The sequence below is a fragment of the Topomyia yanbarensis genome, chromosome 2 (genome assembly GCF_030247195.1).
Source record: "Topomyia yanbarensis strain Yona2022 chromosome 2, ASM3024719v1, whole genome shotgun sequence".
In the NCBI taxonomy this organism is placed as follows: Eukaryota; Metazoa; Arthropoda; class Insecta; order Diptera; family Culicidae; genus Topomyia; species Topomyia yanbarensis.
The window spans coordinates 198,542,836-198,566,755 of NC_080671.1; the positions used below are offsets into that span (position 1 = coordinate 198,542,836).

Sequence of the window (23,920 nt, forward strand, 5' to 3'; positions counted from 1 at the left end):
TATTAAGAATCCTATTTTATAATAAAATTATGATTTTGTCAGTCAATTTGGATGAAATTCAATAACGTGTCTAAAGTAATCGTTAGAAAAACTTTTCTACTGAGGGTTTCTCCATAATACAATAAATATTTAAAATATTTCTTTTCTCTTTAATTTTTTATTGACAAGAAATGAAAAAGAAAAAAAGGTTTTTTTGTCATTTAATTTTTAACCTACATTTTTGGTTTGGTTAAAAATGTCAACCTTATTTTCAGTGCATCTACGCCCTTTTAAAAAATTATTCTTAAAGCAAAGTAATCTCGTTGACTGTGGAAAACGTTGACTCTTCCGTTCTTCCGCGGTGCAACGTGTAAACTTTCATCAGAATCGAAGATGATCGGTCACGATTTGAATCATTTTCGGACAAATCTACGTGGAACTCCTTAGTTGGAAAAACATGCATTAATTTGCTAGTTAGGGTTTAATAATCCAAACATAATTATCCCACTAATGAAATTTCATCATTCAAAAACAATTTCGCGATGATGATAAGTGCTTTTCACGATGAGGCATCAGAAATAAGTCCTAATATTTAAATACACTAATAATTGTCTTAGAGGAAAGATCATGAATTAAACTTGTTTCGTATTTTCTCGACTGCTTGATTTGGAACATGGAATTGTTATGATTGGAACGGAAGTATAGTCATTATTAACTGGCTGAATTTGGTGAAGTCAAATCCGGAGATCTTGATGATCAGTCAATATCACCGGGAGCTTCCAATTATGGTTATGTTAACCGATACTATCGTTCCTAAAATTGCAAGAATGCCTCATACGGATACTGAATAAAGAATCTGTTTAAATCCACCTAGTGGAGCAATTGTGCCTCTGTTATTCGTTCTAACTTTTAGCCAATAGTCATTATAATTACACTTCACACATATATGTACATATAAGCACACGACTGCCACGAACCTGATGAGCAACTTTTATACGCTGACACACTTGAAATAAAAAATATAAGATTTAGACCAACTAGCATAAATTCAATGTTGTCTTTCTGCAAACTTATTTTGGTACGCGGGGGTGCGTGTGTGAGGGGAGTGAATAACCCGCAACCAAAACACCCAGGCATATTTTAATATGGTATGATGAGTGAGATGAATGAATCAAAAAACAAAGTTCGCTCTTAAGGAAAAATACAGACGCGATCGACTTTACACAAACTCGAATCTGGCCTACAGTGCGTGAGGTGAAACACTGGATAAATGTGGAAATGGAGCTTGATCTTACGGCAATGTCCCACATCCAAATACATCATACAAGGACAGCTGCCAAAGAAGATGGATCTACTGCAACACCCAGTCACTAACGAACAGCCTTCGACTGCTAAGCTACAGATTGACGGGCAAAGAATCAACCCTAAACCAACATTTTGTACACCCATCGAAGGAATAACCAAAAAAGAAGACGGATGCACCAGAGTTCCTCTGACACACAAGAAGCATAAAAAACCATCCAATAGCGGAAACCGAAAATGCTCTAGCGACAACGACAATGTACACGAGAGCGCGGAAGAGGGCAGACAGAACAACATACAAGCAGCACAGCGTACAATGAATAATACCTCCAAGAAGGAAGATTACGCACAACAGCAAGCAGTACGCACAGGATAGGCTATCGCAGTAATTTTCGTTGTTTGTCTTTGTTATTGTATTTATTTAAAATGTATATTATTAATAAAAATACTAATCACCCTTGAGGTTAAAACTTTAAAAAAATAAATAATTATCAAAAAATGGTATTGACAGATTCCATTTTGCAGACTTTGCTTCGGAAAATGACACATTGCCCTGGTATGCACGGATGAGCTGAGGTGCATGCTCTGTATCACAGATAATAAAATTGGTCATCCGATGAGACATTTGAAATACCCGGTATAAAAGAAGATTTTAGGTCAACAATAATTGATATAATCCAAGCGAATCTCAATCACTGTGACGCCATTGGTGGTAGACGACAGCAGAACAATGTTGTGACGTTGCGTTTAATCTAGGGAATTATCGAGTCCCTCCATATCAAGGCAACTGGGTCACGGATAGAGCCGGTGTAGCTGAAATACAAGTTATGAACAGATTCCCTATCCCCCCAAGAAGTAGTCGAGCACTCATTCAAAGGCTTCATCAACGAAATTTTTGTTGTTAGTTTGTCAGGCACTGCCAAGGTGGACAGAGGAGCAGTACAACCTGATGCTGAACGTAAAGATAAATTACTGATATGACATTGAATTTCTCAATTGCGTTTTCTTGATGTAGAACAAACGTAAATGACTCCTGCACAAAAAGCTCACATCTATAATTTAGCATATACATTCTTCTTTCCCAAGAACACAAAACTACTCCAATCGGCCTTGTAGTTCTTGTAATATCGCTATTTGAAGTTCGAAGTTACGAACAATTCTAATGATTTGAATTGAACAGAAATCCTCGGCCTCACTTGCTTCCACGACATGTTAAAAATTCATTTTTCATCCGGTTATCGTAAAAATTTGAGATAATTTTATTCAATCTGAGAGAAAAATAAAATAAATATTTACAAAAGCATTACAAGACATTGATTGTTGGGGTTTTGTCACTCGTCGCGCCACTGTGTGATCTTCAAGTCATTGGATGACAGAAACCAACGACAATACGAAAGTAGTGAAACTTCGACAAGGAATGCTCTTTCCACAGACAGCGGTATTCCGAACAAGCTAACGAAAACATTAACGGGGACATTTGATACTACTATGACTAGAAAAATGGAACGAAGGAACCGTCGGCGTTCAGCCTACGAAGCACTCTCCCGACTGCTTGTTTGAGGATCAGAAGACGCGTCCAGTGGGCCACAATAGATAATGAGCCGTGCAGTGTAATGTTTCGTGCGGCCAGAATGAGAATAAATATGAGGCAGTCAATCCGCTTCAAAGTGCATTGCCGAAATGCTAATCTTTGGGCAAAGATCAAGTGTCTATCGATACCGTTTGAAAACAATTGGGAGTAATGGTCGATAATCCGTTAAACTGTTATAACCACGTCGATTACGTCTGTGAGAATGCAGCGAAGTGACCAACGCGGTGGTTCTAATTATGCTGAACATTGGTGGTTTGAAACCCATCTAAGAAAAATTAATGGCCCTGAAAATGAATTGAAGTGACCCATTTTATTTATTTATTGCCTTAAAGATTGACAGCGACTAACCTGCCTTCGTTCACAACATATGTACTCGATGAATTCGCTGACGGATTTCAAACCGATGCTATTTACATGGATCAATCTGCGGTCTTCGAAAAAATCAACCATTATATCGCAATAGCGAAGCTGGACAAACTCGGTATTCATGGACAACTCCTGTGCTGGTTTCGTTGGAAGGTACCTCTGAATCAGCGTTAAGGACTGTCTATCTACACCATTCTTTGCTACATCCGGCATCCCACAAGGAAGCCATCTTGGCCCAGTAATATTCCTCCTCTACTTTAATGATGTCAATACCACATTACAAGGACCCCGCCTTTCTTTTGCGAAGATATGATTTTTTTTCGACAAATACGGGATAAAACCGATGCTTTAGTACGTGGTGTGATCAAAGCAGAATCGCTTTGAATCCGAGTGAATGCTCCATCGTTACGTTCACGCGGAGACGCCGTCCGACTCAGTTTAACTACAATTACTTCGACGCGAGCATTCCAAAACACTCACGTCTAGGATCTCGGAGCCATCATGGATAGCTCGAATAGCGAAAAACTTTAGGGACGTATACTGTTTAAAATCACTCTATTGCGCATTGGTTCGCTCAACACTAGAATATTGTTCTGTTGTTTGGAATTCGTATTACCAGAATGGCGTTAACAGAATCGAAGTCGTCCAACGGTTCATATGCTTTGCACTCCAACATCTTCCTTGGTAAAACAGATTTCAACTGCGACCTACGAATACCGGTGTCAGTTAATACAGCTCGACACTTTAGGCATTCGGAGGGACTGTTCTCGAGCCCTGTTCGTCTCGGGCTTACTGTTTGCCAGGGTGGATTGCCTTACGGTAACAGCGCTCTGGCGACCGTAACTTACGGTCGCCAGAGCGCTGTTACCGGACTCTAGCGTATTTTTAACATTGTGGCGACGACTTTTGAATTCAACCGGACGAGGAATTCGATCAAAGCTAAAATATTATCTATTCTGAATTGCAATTAGTTTAAGCAACCACCATTGGTGCCAAGGGGTTTGTTGGCGAAGGTACCACAAATAAACAATAAATAACAATAAATATCTCCCTTTGTTAAAATTAAAACAACCCGATGCAAGAGCATGGGAGGCATGGGCCTAGAAGTGGCTGAGTCCACCATATGTTGACACTTTCAACGTCTGTACTTAACACAGGGATACTTAAGAATGATTGACGCCGCGCGAAATTTAAATTTTGCAGTTTATTTCTCGCATCAATATAAACATTATATATGAAATTTCATATTAATTTTAGTAGTTTTAAAATAGTTGGTTCACTTCAATCCATTTTCGGGTTCAATTATTTTTCTTGGATCGGCTTAAAATTTCACAGGTGTTTCTTCTAGGCTAAAAGGTAACCTTTTTGAGCCCAGCGCTCTTCAAGATCGAGTGATGTTGCAAAAATGGCCAGGCTACCGAACAGCGCGATCCGGCTCATGACCAAGTGAGTGGCGAGTGTATAATCATATTATGAGAGGCAGTTTGCATGATCGCCGGGCTGATCCCTATCAACATTTTCCCAGCTGAGGATATCGTGTGTTTTCAACGAAGGCAAACGAACGGTTCGAGGTTGGCGAGAGCTGGCTCGCTGACCAAGTGGCAACTGGATTGGAAATAACGCGATGACTGGACAATGGAACCTCTGCCTGTTTATGGGCATCTAACAAAAATGTGCACTGTTGAGGTAAGACAGTTTTTGGGTGGGGTAAGATCGACACGCTGTTATATGGTTGGGTTCATTTTTGATTCAATGCGAACGACTGGGAATTGTTTGTGGTGCTCAATTACATTGTTAATAATTGAAATACACGGCAACTCTGTTTTTGCATTTATTCCTTGTCAGTATTGTCTCAGACCGTCCAAAACAATTTGTTTTTAACTAAATATGGCGTGATCCATAGTTGAATTAAGAAACGAAAAGAAAAGGAAAATCTAACATCAGATTCTGAAATGATACTGAAAAACACTTTTCAACGCCTGTCCAATTGTTGATCAACAGAGTTTCGAAAAATCATAATACGAACCGGATAGCTTACTACGAAGCGTACGTTATTTCTAAGTGAAGAAATACTAGTAACAGAGGATATTTTTTGCTTGCAAAACTGATCTTAATCCTTAGAATGGCTGCACTAGTGGGAAAATCCGTTCCATAATATAAACCAAGAGTTATTTATATTTATTTAGAACACCACGCATTCAAATACTCTCCCTCTTGCTATGCGATGAAACTCCAGAAAGCATGCACTTGCATCATACATACTCATAGACACATAATTACACTTTATCACACGCACATTTTTTATGCAAAAATTGAACAAAATGAAAGTTAAAAAGGGCGCTCTTGCTCCTTTGGGGTGTCGGTCTTACCCACAGCGTTTTAAAATGTTATTTTTATCCGTTTTATGGCAACCAAGAAATTTTAATGAATCCAATTTTTTAAGCGCTGAAAATATTATATTTTGTTAAGAACTATCTAAACAAGGATTATGTATACAATATACAATTTTAGAAGCTTTGTGGAATTTTAGAAAAATGATTGCGCTTAAGATGTCGGACTTGCCCCCGGCTCCCCTACTATTTATTCTTATGCTTTTCCTGGACAGTGATAGATATCTGTCAAAACAGAGGACAATGGCATTGTATTGTCTTTGTCAGAAAACCCGGCTCAGTACTAATTATTATCTGATACAATATACAATCGCTCAATTCTAAATATTCATCCACTTTGTCTAACTAGAAGAGTGCAGTGGAATTTCTATTCAATCGTAAAATAACGTTATATGTTCGGTTCGGTTTGATTTAAAATTAAAATGCACTTTCTGTTGTTTTACTGTACTAGTTTGGAATGCGATGCAATATTTAACCCAAAGCACTTATTTGCCATTAGGGTTATCATTAATCATTAATCATAAAGCTGCTAGCAAGGGACGATCCATAAATGACGTAGCATTTTTTGAGTGATTTTTAACACCCCCCTCCCCCATCGTAGCATTTCGTCACAAACCTCTGCATACCCCCCCTTGTAATTACGTAGCTTGACGGTAATTCTCCCCCCCCCCTTGTCAACGCAAAATTAAAAAAAAAAAATAAAAACGATGTTAGTTATTCTCCTTTAATACAGCTACGTAGCATGACATGACCCCCTACCCCCCCTGTCGTCACACATCATCACAAAATACAAAACTCCCCCCTCCCCCATATAATGCTACGTCATTTATGGATGATCCCCAACAACGTTTGAACAATGAAATTCCATTCGTCTCAAGAGTGGTGGGGTAATAAGTTGACATTTATTTGTCATAATTGCATATATTATGTAAGCGGAGAAATTCTTCGAATGGGAGGCGAACTATTCACCTAGTACATTTGTATTCTCAGAAGTATTTATTATGACGTTCCCAGATTCTGTATGACTAGCATACTGTAAGGTTATGTTTATCCTTTCTAGTTTATCTATGAGATATTGTAACAAAGATAAACGTTTACATACACATGGTTAGTGTTACGGAACGAGAAGTAAAAGAAGAGCAATGTGTGATCCAAAATGCAGCTTTTTGGGTACTCTTTATTCCAATCAAGACAACGTGATATATACATATGTATATCACGAAATAAAAATGACAGACAGCACATATTCGCGATAAAATCATTTTATGTTATTTTTCAGTAACAAACCTAGACATTCATAATCTCTCATTGCAAAAATCATCAGTGAACAGAAAAATGTGACACCAGTTGTGTTCATGAAAATATTCTCGTCAATGAAAAAATAAGCTTATGAGGATTATGTACTATAATCCGTTGAATTTATCGCATCACACATCAGTTCTTCCCTTTTCCAAGGGACATCAGAACCACGAGTTAAGTTTGAACTACTTTTCCTCGCCCAGTCAACCTCCTGACCTATCAAAACGAGTGTGATCATCATCATAATCGTCATCTGCATCATCACCTCATCATCGGCATTCGGTACGCATATTCATCCTCGAGGAAAGGCTACGAAAATAAAAATAACACTCAAGGAAAATATGAGCAAGCTTTCCCTTAGTAGGGAAAATAAACATTCAAACGTACACAGAGCTGACGCCAGCACAGCCACGATGGTGTCGGAGTTTTTCCGACCTTTGAATTCCGTCGCATCCTTTCCATTCAAAAATAGTAGCACGGAATGGGTAGGGCGAGTGGCTTTGTGCAAGCTCTTTATACAGGCAGGCTTTGCCGCGGCGAAAGACAACTGAACCGATAGCATATACAGATCGTTACACGGTTCATTAAAAATATATCTCCCACTGGTACCGCTCCGTCTTTAGAAAGCAGTTTTATCTTCATAAAGCGCGAAAAAGGTGGTCACAAAAACGCAAAATAAGGTTGGGGATCAACAAAAATTCACGTTGCCGAGTTTAATATCACTTTTCCATTCGCTCGGAATGTGCGCCTCGAGAGATACCTGAACTTCAGTCCCGGTTGGTTTTAATGTTAGGAAGTAGTTTGTATGTTGCCGCATCGCTCATTTGAAATAATGTGGTAGAAGACTTTCTCGAATGCCTTATTTTTTGGTGTATTAAAGTTCTCCTGCAATGAGGGCTCTTAACGAGGTATTTAATATGATAACACAGGAATATTGTTTCTCTCCGAATCACTTATCAGACGGAAGGATGTATGTTATCCTTGTTCCTTCTTCTTTATTCCTTCTTCATTCTTCCTCCTTCCTTCTTCCTCCTTCCTTCTTCCTTCTTTAGAAGAACAATACAAAGCATAGTCACCCACTCTAATATGCACTAGCTTATCCTTCCTCCTTATATTATGATTCTCTTCTTTTGAATATAAATTTGTGCAAAAATGTGTGACATATTTTGACACATCAAAACACATTGATATTTTCCAATCTCGACGGAACAAGTCAAATTGAGCTGTGCCTTTCGAGACGCGGTTAGTTAGGATCCCGAGTTTCGGAGCGATTGCCTAACCTTTCTAGACTTAAATAGCCAAGATGGTTTCAAAATGTTTTCAATAAACCGCTGAACGGGAAAGGTTTAAACAAGGTAACATAGTCGGATATATACGACTCCCGTTTGACCGCATTCTATTTTTCTTTCTCACTCTCTCGCTCTATCATGTATAGTCCCCATTCAAAGATAAGAGCGTTTTTCCAACATAAAAGGTCGCTTTTGATAGGATCGTCGGATTATGAAAATGAAAACGGCAGCTTCTGCGCCCGTCCTTCCTTTCTTGTCTGTTTTCGTCCCACGGGTGACTGCTAGATGGAGAAAACTACGAATATATACTTCAAATGTATACGTTAGGGTGGTTTGGAAATTGTACGTGTTTTCTAAGTTGCACGCGGCCAAAGTTTTGAATTGCGGATCTCTAATATACATACATCGTTCTAACGTGTGCTGTGACATATGGTGGCGACCAGGTTTCCTGTTTAATATATTCATACTTGTCCATATAGGAAGGATACACGTATAAATAATCGACATAGTTGATAGATGGGACGACTTTTCCCGGCACTTGTGAAGAGCTATCGCTTTCTTCCGTTACTTCCAAAGTTCGTTTCTATCCTTTTGATAGGGTTTCCAATCGAGTGAATAATTTAAATGGAAGCCTGCCAGCCAGCTGGACAAGCGTTTTGATAGCTTTTTTTTTGTCAAAGGCCAGTCAGTATTTTTTGCAATATAGGTATGAGTATGGTATAAGGAAATCCTGATGTTGATGAAATTGCAAGGAAAATCCTACCTTGTGGTTGAAGTAGTAGAAATTTGCTCAGGGCGATATTTAACTCGAATCAGTTTTTAAAGTTTCTGTGAATTGACGACTAAACGATTATCTTCATTTCTCATATTTTGGTAAGCATACGAGCAATTTCATTTGTAGATGGTTACCTAAATTGTTTATGTTTGAGGTAGAGTGGTTTAAGTCTGGCGTGGTCTTTGAACAGGGTCAGACAACTGCCAAGAGGCGAATTTGAGATGCACCATAACTCGCCAAGCACAGGTGGTAACATTTAATTAAATAAATCTACATCGTCGATAGAGTGAATGAATAATGGATGGGTAATACAATAGGTTGAAACAGAAGGACAAATAAATGTGGGATGTAGTACCAATACTATATGTACGGGTGTCAAATAGCGATTCAATGTTTTGCACATACTCAGCAATCTCTTCGGCTTATTCTGACATGACTCACCTTGGTGCATCCAGAAGATGTGGCCTTCGGAATGGTCAGTGGGTCTCCAAAACTTGCAGGATCGTCTAAATTCACTTCCCAGGCTATACTGTGTCGTTTGCTGGGTGTTACCGGTGCGGATAGCGATGGTGGCGGCGGTACTGTTACAGGCCCTGGTGGAGGAGGCAATGACGACTCTTCCAAAGAATCCTCGGAAAATCGTTCCTCGTCGCTATCCTGATGGGTACGTTGCCTGGCTTGTCGCGTATATTCCATACTGCTAGCAAATATCCGGTTACTGACCAGGTTGTTATTGTAGTTGATGTTGATCTGCACACCATGCGTGGGCGACAGCGAGTTGTTCTCAGATCCATTATTCTCAGGCGAGGAATTTTCCTGCGATGAAGAATTGTCTGAAGTGTAATTGCCTTTTCGACACACATCACGGTGTCGCTCGATGGAGTTAGACAGATTTCGTCCAGGATGACGCCTGGGTGGTGACGCCCTTCCGGGATAGATAGTTACAGGGTGTTCGTTAACTATAGGTTCTGTAAGCAGAAGTTAAAAAAATATGTTAGTAAAGCCGTATTAACTGGAATTATGCCGATATTCATTTCAATTATGCAGGCAAATTTAGACAGTAATGTAAGAGATATTATAGACGAGATGAATTGATAAAAGTGACTTGACTTTTTTCAATTAAATTAAAATTAAAGCAATTATTACCAACAGTTCGCCGAAAGTACTACCGTTTTACATGAAAATCTCTCTTTTTGGCGCACAGAGCAGGGGAAACGCAGGTTTATTAGTCTGGCGGGAAAAAGGAATGGTGCAGAATCGCATGCTCGACGAGAAAATCCAACATCGCGTGAAATTGTTTATAATTTAATGGCAAGTCGAGAACCGTGTCCTATTTTTCCCCTAATGATATTTGTAGCACTCCAAGATTGATTTAAAATTTTACATTTCTAAACAACATTCAAATTCGCTTTAGTAAGAGAAAAAGTTGAACTTCGGTGTATCAAATATTTAAATCGCATGCAAATGAATGAGCACTCCAACCAGCAATGGTTGGTACGCATTTTCGCATCTTCGGAGCAGCCGATAGCAAATGCGAATCAAACCACAGTAGACTTCATAAATATATTATCCAAAGCACCACTAGTGTCCCTTACTGGAACGTTGACTTTCCCAGTGCTGCAGCATGCTCCTTGACTAATGTCAGATGATGATGGGGCACTTTATGAACAACAGTAGCGTAAGGGATAAAACTGGCGTGTAATGAGATGGCTGTGGATGGGCTGGGCACCTGCGAAAGCCAAGACGTTGATGTTTGCCTACATATTAAATTCCTACGAGTCACAGTGTTTCAAAATGTCGTTTTTACAATCAAAACATACTAACTATCAAACCATTATCTTTGGGGATTTGGTAAATTCTATCAATGTTATGTATTAAATGTTTTACATTTTGATTATGCGACAAAATTCTGATAATAATGTATACAGGTTCCGATTTTTGGTTCTGCCAAAAAACCTTTTACGAATATCCTGAGCGTTCTGAAAACTTTAGCCACGTTTTTCCCGAACTATTTTTTGAGCTAGCTGGCTAACTCAAACAAATAAGCAAGACATCCTATATACGTTGTTTACAATCGTTTTAATTAATCGAAAAAACTGGTTTTTGGCTCAAGGTAAAAAATTACGGAAGATAGATTTTAGGCCGTGGGCTCTGTCCACAAAAACTCGCCGGCGGCAAATGCTGCACAGACACAATTTGGCGATAGAATTACTTGAAAACATTATTTATTGTACATCGCAATTAATTATAAATCCAATTTTACAGGATCTAGATTCATCTCTTTATTGCGTCAATGGATACAACCAAATACCTGTTTTATGTATATTGGCACCTTTCAAATGTATCGTTTTCATGTGTTATAGGCGATAGAATTGTATTTAGAACATTTACGAAGCGTTTTATTCATGCAAGTAATGTCAACTTCTCTATTATGTCTTTTTGTTTGCTCGTTTCACCGGTGGTGTTGATGTTTTCGTTGTCGTTTTATTTGGTTTTTGTCTTGCTACCTTTGCCACCTTCAACTCGACATTATTCTCGGAAGAAATCAAATTACTGCCACCTATCTTAGATTTTTCTTAAGCTCAATGACTTTGATGGCTTCGGGACTGAATTCCTTTTCAACTGCTTGTGGAGGCTTGGCCACGGCTTAAAAAAATTGACATCCTTGCGTGAACTTGAAAGAGAAAAAAATTTAATTCATGTCCACCGCGATGAATCAAATGTTTGGTTCGTTTTCCGCGTCAATCGTTCTCCTGACACAGCGCATTCAGCTTCGGTGTCAGAAGCAAACTAATTTTTGTTTCTATGCTAGCTCAGAGAGGGATTATTGAGCAAAAGTGTTTCAGATATAGATTATGCAGTTCACTTATACTCGACAATGTAGAAGATGCTAACTTCTTCCAATTTCTGCCAAGAAGAAATAGGTAACTGATTATGAAATTTCTCAGCACTGGGCTTAACATGGTAAAAGTTGAAAATTTTGGGACTATCAAGAAATTGTCAAATTTAGTTTAAATGCGATTAAATGCACTTGAATACAATAAATATGACCATCTTCAGATATACCATAGGCAAGGATAGGAAGAATCGCATCGTTTTACGCTCACTCAAGGCTCATGCGCACTCACCTACCTCCGATGCTTTATTCTGTTTTTCTTGTTTATGAGTGTGCATCTGTTGAGCGCCCGATCGGCCAGAGCCAAGTGAATATGGTATCTCACATGTTCGTATTTTTTCTCTCTTACGCTCACCTTGGATCGCTGCGATTTAGGTTCTTTCCGATACATGTTCGGAATTGAACAATGATGATCGGATCCGTTCGGCAATGCGATTCTTCCTCAAAAATTTGAATCGCGATCTATGTTCGCCCAAATCGAAAATCGATTCAATTCCCACCGCGGGAGTGGTGCTTGCGATTGTTTGCATTGACGCTGCCGCGGTGTTTTGTATCGATGGAGTGGTGTAGTGTCAGTCGAGTGCATGTGCGTGTTTGTAATTTGCTAAGCGAGCAGATTGTCCCTTTGTATATCATTCATATTCCACATAGGTATAAATAAATAGCGGACTTTACGCGTTCAATATTTTTGATGCACATCATCAATCCAACTTTGTTATACCACAATGGATTATTGAACGCTTAAGAGCCGCTAATCATTAATAGACTTTGGAGTTTTTGTTTTCAAGACAGTTTGATGTTTTGCATAATTTCTCGACAAACATATGATTACGGCCTAAAAGCCACCTGTCAAAATCCACTTTGAATGGAAATTCCGGACAAACCGTTACACGCCAATTACAGATGTTGGTAGTAAACGAAAGAGAAAAGTTTTCTCTTTCATAAACTGTTGTGAACTGTGTTCGACTAGTAACGGTTTGTCTGGAATTTCCATTGGCCAAACCGGGGTGCGCGGAATCGGTTTCTTTCACTAGTCTGTTCACAGTGATGTCATGTGGATCTAATTCGGAATGATGAGCGGTCAAGAATGGATCTGTTCTAAATATTGTTTTCCCGATGTTTTGATTGCTTATGCTTTTTGTGGCGCCTTTTGTTATTTCTGCTATCAATCATCATATATACTAGTAAAGAGTGTTTGATCTTGTTTGTGTTCCGTATTAGCGGTCCATACACGTTCAGTTGTTTTGTCAATACTGGAGCGTATTGACAAGGTTTTTCAACGTGTAATGGAATGGAGGAAGTATTGACGATATGTGTTTTTTATGTTTCTTGGAGGCTGTTCAATGATAGTACAGTAAGATTCCGTTTTTGGCACGTTCCGATTTTTGCATGCTCCCTTTTTGGTACACTCAGATTTTGGCAACAAATGGGTTCCGTTTTTGGCAACATTATTGTTGTACATAATAGGTCTTTTAAAAATGTGCAATAGATATTTTTTGTATCAATTGATATCACATTTTACTTTATTTCCAAACATGGGAGTCATATTACCCTCAAAGGTGCAAATAATTTTTTTTTAAATTTTGTGAAAACTGTTTCCTAGTTTCAATACATTACTGTGATAATTTTGAGATGTTTTGCGTAATATTGTTTTAAAACAGCGTTATGCATTTAAGGGTTAACTATATTTTATGCTACACGTGTTATATTTATTAATTACAATGCATAGAAATGTATTATTTATGTATAATATAACTGGTAACAGTGTAACTAGTGTCTGACGGAATCAATTTTTATAGTAAGACCCAGAGTCTGTGCACTTTAGGAGTTAAATACAGAGGAATGCGCTACACTGGATAATAAGACTATTTCTGGAGAAAATTTTCAAAAGAACCTTTTGTTTGGACAGTTGAAAGTGATTATTACAACAAAAATGGTTTTCTTCAAACCTAAATATCTTCAGGCATTACAATTCGATTTTCAATCTATCGAACTCGGTCACTAAAAACATGACGACAGTAACGCACCGGGTGGAGATATACCAATTAGCTTCGACAACGTTAGTGACAACGTCTGTTCTCTGTGGTATGTGCTTCTCTTTCAGTAATAAGCTACTATTCAATGTTTACTTTCCTAAGCACAATAGAATTCCCCTAGAATCTTTGCAAAAATCCAGTTGATGGAAAATATAGCCGAAGACTGTCCGAATTGATAGTATTTATAAGTTCTTCAGTTCTACGCAGTTCTGTATCGTAAGTGCCCCAGTTATCGCAATGAACACCATTCTCAGCAGATAGCTAAGCTTTTACAGGATTGTCATCACTTCTTCCATCTGACACCACACAAGAACATTATTAAACATACAATTTTTTATATAAACTCAAAGATGTAATTCGGTTTGAGACTCCAAGTTTTCCTAATAGCTTTTCTGTGCTGTCTGAAGGCTTTTCACATTTTTTTTGGATCTGACCCTAATGAGAACAGTTTAGTTTAAATTCTAATATAACTCACACAATACTCACCATCATAGAATTGCGACCTGGATTAAAATTCGCATCTTCGTAAAATTAACCATGTAACATTTTTCAAATTTGAATCTTAGGAAAGTATCTTTATACTGTGAGATTTAACCAATTTTCTCTGAAAGTATTATATAACATGGGGTCTACTTTTAATATTAGATTCAAACTCAACTGATCTTGTCCGATTCAGAAATTCCAATCGATTTGAAAATACTGTGATTTTAAACAATTTGAGGCGGATCGAAATGTTGTTGGCGAGTTATCATGATTGGAAAAATATATGGCTACGAAAGTTGCACACGTTTTCCATCCCCGGTTTTTGAATGATGTCTATAAACAAATTCATTCACACCGATCACTCGAAACCTTTTATGCTAAACTTTTTTTTTGGTTTGTTTGTATCAAGAAACACTAAAAACCTCTGATTATCAAGAGTGATGCTTCTATCAGAGTGCTATGACCTGCCCAATTGTTCAATAGCCCATAGCATAGGAAAGATAGACAAAGATTGTTTACATTTATGTGTTTTTATCAGTTTTCAATAATAATGCAATATAACGAAAATATCTATACAAATATCATTTTCACTGCTAACTGAAAATATCCCTGGCAGCACTGCTCCAGCGGAATCCTTTCAGACTAATATCAATAACTGCAATGCTATAGATAATACAACTGTAAGCGCATGCATGAATGGTTATAGTCTTGCCTGAAACAAACACCAATAGTTACTCCGCCAGAACGGTGATCCTTGTTACTAAATATCACTCAATCCACATTCCAATTATTAGTTCCAAGAAACTTAATAAACTTAACAGCATTTCAGTGAAAATTTCGCTTGGTAAACTGTTTTTAAAATTTCGATTTATCTATTATATTTTATTATATTGTTATTAGTTGATACATATGATTCCCTTTCTATCTGTTTATTCACACCTAATTTCATGCACACAAAAAGGTATGAACTTTATGCGCCGGACTCGTATGCCCTAGCACGAATGCCTTTTTGTTTGATCTCGAAACTGAGTCAGGTTTCAACCGAAACTGTTATCACTTAATTTATTTTGACATCAATTTGAGTTATAACCTGGGCCAGATTCGTCTCAAGCTAAAACCACCTAAACGTGGATAATCATATGATTGAAGCAAAAGATATTATCATTACAGTTAAAAACAAGAAAATTGATCAGCGACAATTGATATTTTGTCAATTTTATGCAAATGCATATCACCGGAAGTAGTGAGCTATATTCGCGCAATGATACGCTAACTTAGACTTAGACAAATCTAAGTTTCCTCTCGAATGCAGCGCATGGAAGGAGCCGAACGCGCCTGAACATTGAAAATTAAACTAAATCCAAACAAATCTAAACCAATGTACATTATTACACATCTTGTCTACATCGTAAGTACGGCATTTGTACATACAATGGTAGAGTTCAACTCGAGCGATAACATGCGCATGATAGAATTAACACGCAGCAAGGAAATGACTGCGACTTGAACCTACATAGCAGAAACTGCCACTCCGTGCGGTGTCCAGGCGGACACTGACTCCTACCGATATTTTCAGGCCAGTCATATATTTCAATCGTTTAGTTTCAGGATTGCGCACGAAGATTTGGATCATTTTTCCGAACGAACATGTTCGCTGCCGAATATGTTCGATGGCACTAATTACCTCACTGCATCGGCAATGCGGAACGCGTTAAAAAATTTTGCGATTTCCGATTCTCTCTCTTCGTAATCGCATACGGTGTGATGCGTAACGAGTTGTGTGAGTCTGTATCTTTTTAACGAGAGCGTAAACCCCCGACGATGTATAAGGAAACAAATTCATGTACGCTCATGGCGGTGAGCGAGTTTTCCGCACCTTGACCATAGGTCATATTATTGCTTTGTCAAGGTGTCCCACAAGCTGGTACAAAAAGTTACCCAAAACCGAGAATATTGTCACTTTTCCATTTTTTGTCCTGACTACGACTAACGTTTCAATACATTGGCTCCTTTTAAAATTTTTGGAAAAACAGAAGGTTGAGTTTTTGAAAGTTCGTTCATTGTACTGAACGGAATTACACAATGTTTGTACTAATCAGTCAGAAAAATGTTCATGAATCTTCTATTAGATTTCTAAGCATATGTAGCGCTAGAATTTCACTATATTGTTAGCCCCACCTTTTTACGATGTTAAACCATGCAGCGATTATAAGCAATCGCATGTTTGAATTTCTCAGCATTCATTTAACCGTCGTCATTAGTAGCAGTAGTAGCAGCACAGGAGCACTACAATAGCTTCGATTGCGGCGACTGCGTTCGCCAGCTCGAATATACCTACTCTAATAAGCAAGACGAAAATCTTGAAACGCGTTGCCCGAACGCTTTGTGGCGGTCGCGTCGGATTTTTTTGAAGTAGAATAATTTTTACGTTTCAATATAGGGTTCCATTTCCAAATTTTCGGTCGAAGTTTTACCCGCTTTTTGTAACGCAAATATCTACCGTTGCACTGAATGAAAAAAAATAGATCAGAATGAAAAAAAAATCTGATTGGGAAACAAATTTGTACCTAATGCCGTAGAATATACAGTTACTAAAATAACGGAAAATATGGATTTTGTGAAAGCAGTTACTATCTGCGCCATGATTAGTCTGTACAATTCAACCAACAGACCAAGCGAGCCAGACTAGTTTTCATTCGAAGCTTCGCCTCTTTGACGATGAAAGTAAACTATTTTCATTCGAAGGCTGGCCTTTTTGCGTTGAACGTAAACTGAATCGAGCACAGCCACACACTGTGGATAAAGGCAGTGTGCGAGGGACGCGAGCGTTGATATTCTTTCCGTTCGTTGGCCAGCCCCTTTTGTTTTGGACGTAAACTAAACCGAGCACAGAATACATTGTGACCAAGGCGTAGTGTGCGAGGGATGCGAGCGTTAATTTTCTATTCATCTTATGGCAAGCATTACCGTACATAACCGGGGTCATATTTCAAATCGAAGTGCTCAACGATCTCCAGCATCTTGGTTTCTGGCCAAAAACAAATCGCTGAATCCTAGTACACGTAGAAAGAACAAGTTTCGTGTTCTCCAGAACAGAACAATTTTTTCAGTAGCGATTAATTTTATAATTTGTTTCTTTATGAGTGACTCCCCTCGCGACGGACATTAGTATAAAAGCGAGAGTATTTGACGAAACATTGTCAATTAATTGTTACTTTTTGCCTCGACTCAACTTTCTCATTAAATTGCGGAAGTTTGCGTGAAAGGAAGAGGTATATCTAAACTAACCAGGCATCCGGGTCATCCCTCGGAGAACAGCATCGTGCACCGCGCTGATACCGATGCCGCCAAGATTATTGCGGCCTTCGTCCAAACTTCCTCCGCTGGGTTCGCTTGGTTCAGCCTGTTTCGGCGGGCTGGAGCATGGAAGACTTGCGTAACGTGTGGGTAAAACGTTGGATGGTCGTGTCTTTGGCTGCAACGGGAAAAAGAGAGCATATAAAAAATCAAAATACTGTAAAACCCACTACGGTCTGTCTACTAGAATTATGATATTTTCCCTTTAGACTAGTTTGAATTGTAGTTTGACAAAAAATCGAAAAGGAAAAAAATGTGCGAATCGAAAAACTTTTTACGCCGACCATTCAGAAACCGTTTAAAGCAAATAGTAGCATAATTCCATATATTTGTCTGGGCTGCTATATCTTAGAAGTAGAGTCATAATCGTTTCGCCTATTGCTTTTGATCGAGAGAAATATAGTAGATTTTTTACGTGCACAGTCAGTTCATCCCTGCTGGTTGCTTCAGATTCGAGATTACAATTTTATGTGATTTATCTTGATAGAAGAAAATTGTTATAAGGATCTATATGCTCTGATTCGATGTCACGACTACGAGCGAGAAGGGACCATTAGGAATGTAGAGAAGAGACGTAGTAAAGTATTGTGGAACGATGTTGCTTTGAATGAAACTATGAAAGCATCCTGAAGAAAGGAATATAATAAAAATCAAAACACTTTATTTGGGAATAGTGTAAGGATAGATTTCGTAAACACGTTTCGGAATTTCGTCGTGAACACTATGTTTGTTGTACATGTAAATAGATTTAACGGTTGATGCAACTTGTGGGTTGAATGAGGGTGCTAGTGTTTCCGCCTGGTACTTTGTTGATCAATGTCGCGAGAAGTTTCGCTTAGTAGCAGTGCTATCCTTTGAAATTGATTAAATTTATTAAAAGGACAATTTGCACATGCATCGATTTCCGACAATGCATAAACTGATAGCGTTTTTGTTTTGTATTCCGGACTGCTAAAAAGGGATCTCAATGTTCGGCAATGAATTTGCAATGTTATGCAACAACATTAGCATTTGTTGGTAAATACTTACTACTGATTTGGGGTAGTTTCTATAGACAAATAATTTCCAGTATATTACATTTATGCTGGGTACTGGTTTTGTCTGGAATATTTTGTTTTTGTTTTTATCGAAGAAATTTTTCCCTATACAAATAGTGAATTTCACAATGCAAACTGCAAAAAAAATAGTGTTCGTTGAATTCAAAGCCACCATTCACGATTCCATAGGAAATTTACGGTGTAGATAATCACATCGAACACATGTTCGAGCAAAAAAGTATTAAATACTTGTTTGAAAGAATGAATATGAACGCGTTAAAAAGGATCAGCACATCCTAAACTACATGTATGACTATGTAGTCGATTTTGAATTTCATTTCTGACCTAGTCAGACCAGCTGGTATTTGATTGAAAATTCTTCTAGTATTTTTTGTAATAAAATATATGATTCCAACTTGGGATCGATTGTTGAATTTGAGGTTGAAATCGGTCAAATTTACTAGCGCAACTGATGGCAAGAAACGAAACATGTTTGAATGTATGTATCATTAGTTTTTACATATTGATAAATTGCACGATGTTTCAACAATTATATGGTGATACAAAAACATCCAATGAACGTTTCAAGTGACCTAGTATTCGTTGTAGGTTTAGTCAAATACAACATAAAACCACGTTTGAACAGTTTAATATATCCTTATGGCAAAAAATCCATTTTCTGGGACCTTTGGAAATTTGGAAACAAAAAATTTGTCCGCGTCCCTTATCACCTAGTTTGATTGGGTGATTTGTCAATAGTGCTATCTATGAAAATGAACCACCTTGGTTATGAAAATATTCTTTCCTATCTTATTTTATTGCAGATAAATAATCAGACTTCATTTTATTATATTCAGAATTGCACATATTTTGTCGCATGTAATTTAAAATGTTCTTTGATTTGAAGGCATTGCAAGGGAACACGTATCCGCCGGGTGATGCCAATCGAGCTGACATTTCTTTGAACTGAGCAGACTAATTTATTTGTTTATTTAGTATTTATTTGACCAACTAGGGAACTAATCTACTGGACATTTAGTGTGCGTAGGGAATACGTATGGTCTTGTTTGAGTAGAATGATGACTGTTTAATGATGTTTAAGGATTGAGGATTGAAAATTCGCGAGTAGAATCGAAAACCAGTTACCAATTTGCGGCAGTCATATCAGCACGAAGAACAAATGTATTTTTGTCACATTCATTGGTTTATTTTAATCCATCAAATCTTTATTCAATTATAATAATTGCTCTCATTGCAACTTATTGCAGTGTCTACTCAGCTGATCGTACGGTAGAACATTTGTTGAATTTTATTTGAACATTACACTCAAGAACTACTATCACGCAACTTTAAATTTGAAACTGTTTGATGTTTTACATATGGCAGAAGTACTTTCAAAGTCAGTGAAAAGGACATTTGGAAAATCAAGATTGAATGTGAGATATAACGAACTAAAAATATCCACCTTTGTTACAATTGGCACCACACGCTCAAGTGCATTCGAAACGCCAACCGGTGTGCCTCAAGGAAGTCACCTAGGGCCACTGATCTTGCTCTTATTCATCAACGATCTCTGCATCCGCATCAAGTCTGAAAAACTATTCTATGCTGATAATCTGAAAATCTTTCGTTCAATTGTCGCAGAACTCGATTCTGCTGTGTTCTAAGACGGTATAGTCAATATAGAGCAATGGTTCTTGATGAACGGTATGCAGATCAACGTCGATAAATGTAAGGTGATAAGTTTCAAACGCTTGGTAACTCTAAGGCGCTGCGAATTTTCTTCCAAGCCTGTGTCATCGAGAGGGAGGATTCTATTCTTGACTTGGGAGTGTTATTCGATAGGAAACTTCGTTACGCCGACCACATCACTGCAACAACGGCGAAGGATTTTACATTATTGGGTTTTCTAAAACTAAACAGTCGATTTTTTGGAGTTCTACGCACTGAAATCTTTATACTGCGCACCTGTCTGAAACACCTTCGAGTGTGCTGTACAAGTATGGGTGTTATACACCACGCTATCCGTCTTCCACCGTTTAATAATAGATGCATGTAGCTAAATTTGCCAACGCTGGAGTCTTGTCGCACTTTCTTGCAAAGAATGTTCATTTTCGATATGTTGTCGAACAATATTGACTGTCGCGACATTTAAGGATCAATTTATTAAATAATTTCTTCCTCGGGGTATAAGGAACCAGCCGCTTCTGTTGATTTGGGGTCACCGTACAGCATAAAGAACTATGCCACTTCACGTTTGTTTGGACATGCCGCAGATTCAGGTGATTCGCATTGATTAATACCAAAATATCCTGACTCCTGGGGTAGAAGACAAAGGGTTAAGTCGTCGGACATCTTTTCCCTGGCTCATATGACCCTAACCACATACAAAACAATATAAAAAGAGAGACTGGGGAGTACACAAGCCACCCCCTCTCTTTTCTTAATTTTCTGACTACGTCTATGTTATTCAGCAATTCATTCTGAACATTTCATTCATGGGTACCAAGTCTCTGCGATGAATATATACTCATTTATTAAAGTTTTAAATGTCGATGTCGGTGGTCCACTGCCAGTGTTGGAAAAAATAATAAATTTCTGCATTTGGATTGAATCATAAGTTTTAAAATTTAAAAAACCAACCATTGCCAAATTTTGCGCAGGCATTTGATGTTTTCTCATACAACCGCGAGCCACTCTGAATGTCCAACCCTTGAAAGGTCAGAACGATTTTTAATTTATTTTCTTCGTCCTTTGGCATTATTGGTCTTACTTGACAATAACTATAGTCACATAAGCTACCAGTTAACCCAGCAAAAGGATAGGAGTCAAGGTGGTGAAATGGAAGGTGTGGTCATATCAATTCAATTTCATAGATATTTACGCTTGTTCCGCATCAATCGCAGAAAAATGTAATTCGCGTAGGCTCTTCCGAAAGACTAGAGTAAAATAACCAGCACTAGAAACCCTAGTGCACTTACCAGTGTTGTCTGTGTAGGACTTTTGGCGATGATCGTTACATCGTTGGAGGAAGGTTTCTCGCTTGTAGAACTGCTAATCGAATCGGAATGACGGATGAGATTTCGTGTTCGCCACTCGCTGTGACCACTGGTGTGATGATGATGGTGATGATGGTAATGGCTACTCTGGATGCTGTGTGCTGGACTGCGATTGTTGCTACTGCTGCTGGTACTGTTAGTCCGGCGGGAGGGAGAAGTGGTTGGAGAAATCCTGAAAAGAGCACATAAATATAGGAACATGTGAACTTTGATTCGAGATGCATTTATTTACAACTTATGCTCATAACCAAGTATGTATTAAATCTTGAGTTCCCTGCTACAGACGTGAACCAACATATGCCATCCAAAACTTTTGTTTTTAAATTTTAATAATTTTTAGCCGATTGCCACATATATTCCTACATATAATAACTCACAGCACAGCGAACATTCGCTGGTATTAATCAAGTACTAATCTTGGCGTTGCAACTGGGTTTTTTTCATGCTGATTTTTCTCAATTTCTTGTTCCAAGCCACAAGGAATCAGCAAACGAATGTGTCTGGTCGAATTTTCCGAAGGAGAGAAACCAGACAGACTTTTGTTGGTGCATTCCAACTAGTACCGGTCTGTAGGGTTGGCAGTAAAATTTGAGAGCATATTTTCCGAAAACTGAACTTCCTGAATGTGACTGTCTCGCATGGGAGCTCATCGATTATCTTAATTAGCGTTGCCTTATGTCCCCTCTATTCGTATATTCTTCAGATGAGTTTCGGAACTATTTCCATCGGACTTTTTTCCGGCAGGTTCTGCTCGCGTCGCGTGCGACATCTTTTTTCACACCCAACTTAACCACAGACACGCTTTGTTGGTATTTTTCTGGTACCGCACACCAGACAAAGGATAGCGAATGGGTTTTGGGATGCAACGTAATGTTCATCGGCTTCCATAGTGTGCGATGTGCAAGTGTACATACAGAAAAAAAATTGTCTGCCGGCGAACACTTTTGTCGTCGCGACGATTTCGATTTTCGCCGTGGCTTTGTTTAAACGGCATTCCAAGGCGTGCTTCCGCGATATTATCGTAGAATGGATGCTAGATTCTTAGACTGCTGGGTTGAGGAAATCGTTCATTTTACTGGAGCTTTTCGACAACAGAACTCGAAAGGTAATCAAGGAATAATATACTAGCACAATTTTTGTATTGTAGTTTGCCGATAAACCATCTGCAAGCCGAAATGAATTCGCCGAAATGGCGACCTTCTTTCAACTCGCTACCAGGAACGTTTCGAACTTGTTTTTGTTATGCATGTTTATGAGATTGTAAATTTTTAGCATAGTTGTCTGTTAGATTAGCTAGCAATGCTTAGATTCCAAAATTATTTCAAATTATGTTATGTGCAACTTACAACTAATGCTGGATATGAAAAAGAAGTAAACAATATATTTTTTTTATTTTGATTTTGATTATAGAAGTTTTAACCTTAGATTCATTCGCCGCCATTCGAAATCTCTTTTGGAAAAATCTCTAATCCTATGTGCGGGGTTGGAAGCTGCGTATAAGGCAATCGATTTACCAACTACGCTATGCCCGTCTCCTTAACGGAAACAATATACAAGATTTAATAAAACTAGAATAATATTAAAAACTAGGAGGAAAATTAAAGTTTTAAATTATCCTCTTTGTTATTTATTTTTGTTCTAACTTAGAAAGGACAAAAAGATATTTTGTTCTATTACAGAGTTCATCATGAATCTTCCCAGGAAGAAAATTTTCAAAATAGACTTTGGTAATTAGGCATCCATACATCAGACACACGACGTTAGGCGGTTTGACGCTAGATCCCAAAACGGAAACATTATTTGTGTTTCCAATCAAACGACTGGTCAAACATGATCTACCGTTGGACTAGAAGTTCTGTAAGGCCGATGAGACACAGCGAAGTCGAAACATGGTTTAGCAGGCCATTGCGAAAGCACTATGCTATATTCCTTCCGGAGGTGGAAAGATTGGGTAAACACTAATCTTTCTGCCAAAGGCGAAAATTTTTAATGGTTTCGTCTCTTCAGAAACCGACACTAACTTAAGCTAGGACTTGTGACCTTCACGTACAAAGAGTGGTT

The 23,920-nt window shown here is 38.2% G+C and overlaps 1 protein-coding gene across 8 annotated transcripts in view; it reads right to left on the reverse strand.

Moving 5' to 3' along the window:
* The window catches only part of LOC131682614 (probable serine/threonine-protein kinase nek3), a 293,923-nt gene that overhangs the window by 60,217 nt on the left and 209,786 nt on the right, over positions 1–23,920 (reverse strand). For all 8 annotated transcript variants that reach the window (XM_058964235.1, XM_058964238.1, XM_058964243.1 and 5 more), the window contains 3 exons: positions 21,782–22,031; positions 17,695–17,881; positions 9,433–9,959 (listed from right to left, as the gene is read on the reverse strand). In XM_058964235.1, coding sequence (XP_058820218.1) covers positions 9,433–9,959; positions 17,695–17,881; positions 21,782–22,031 — 964 coding nt within the window. The remainder of the gene's footprint in view (positions 1–9,432; positions 9,960–17,694; positions 17,882–21,781; positions 22,032–23,920) is intronic.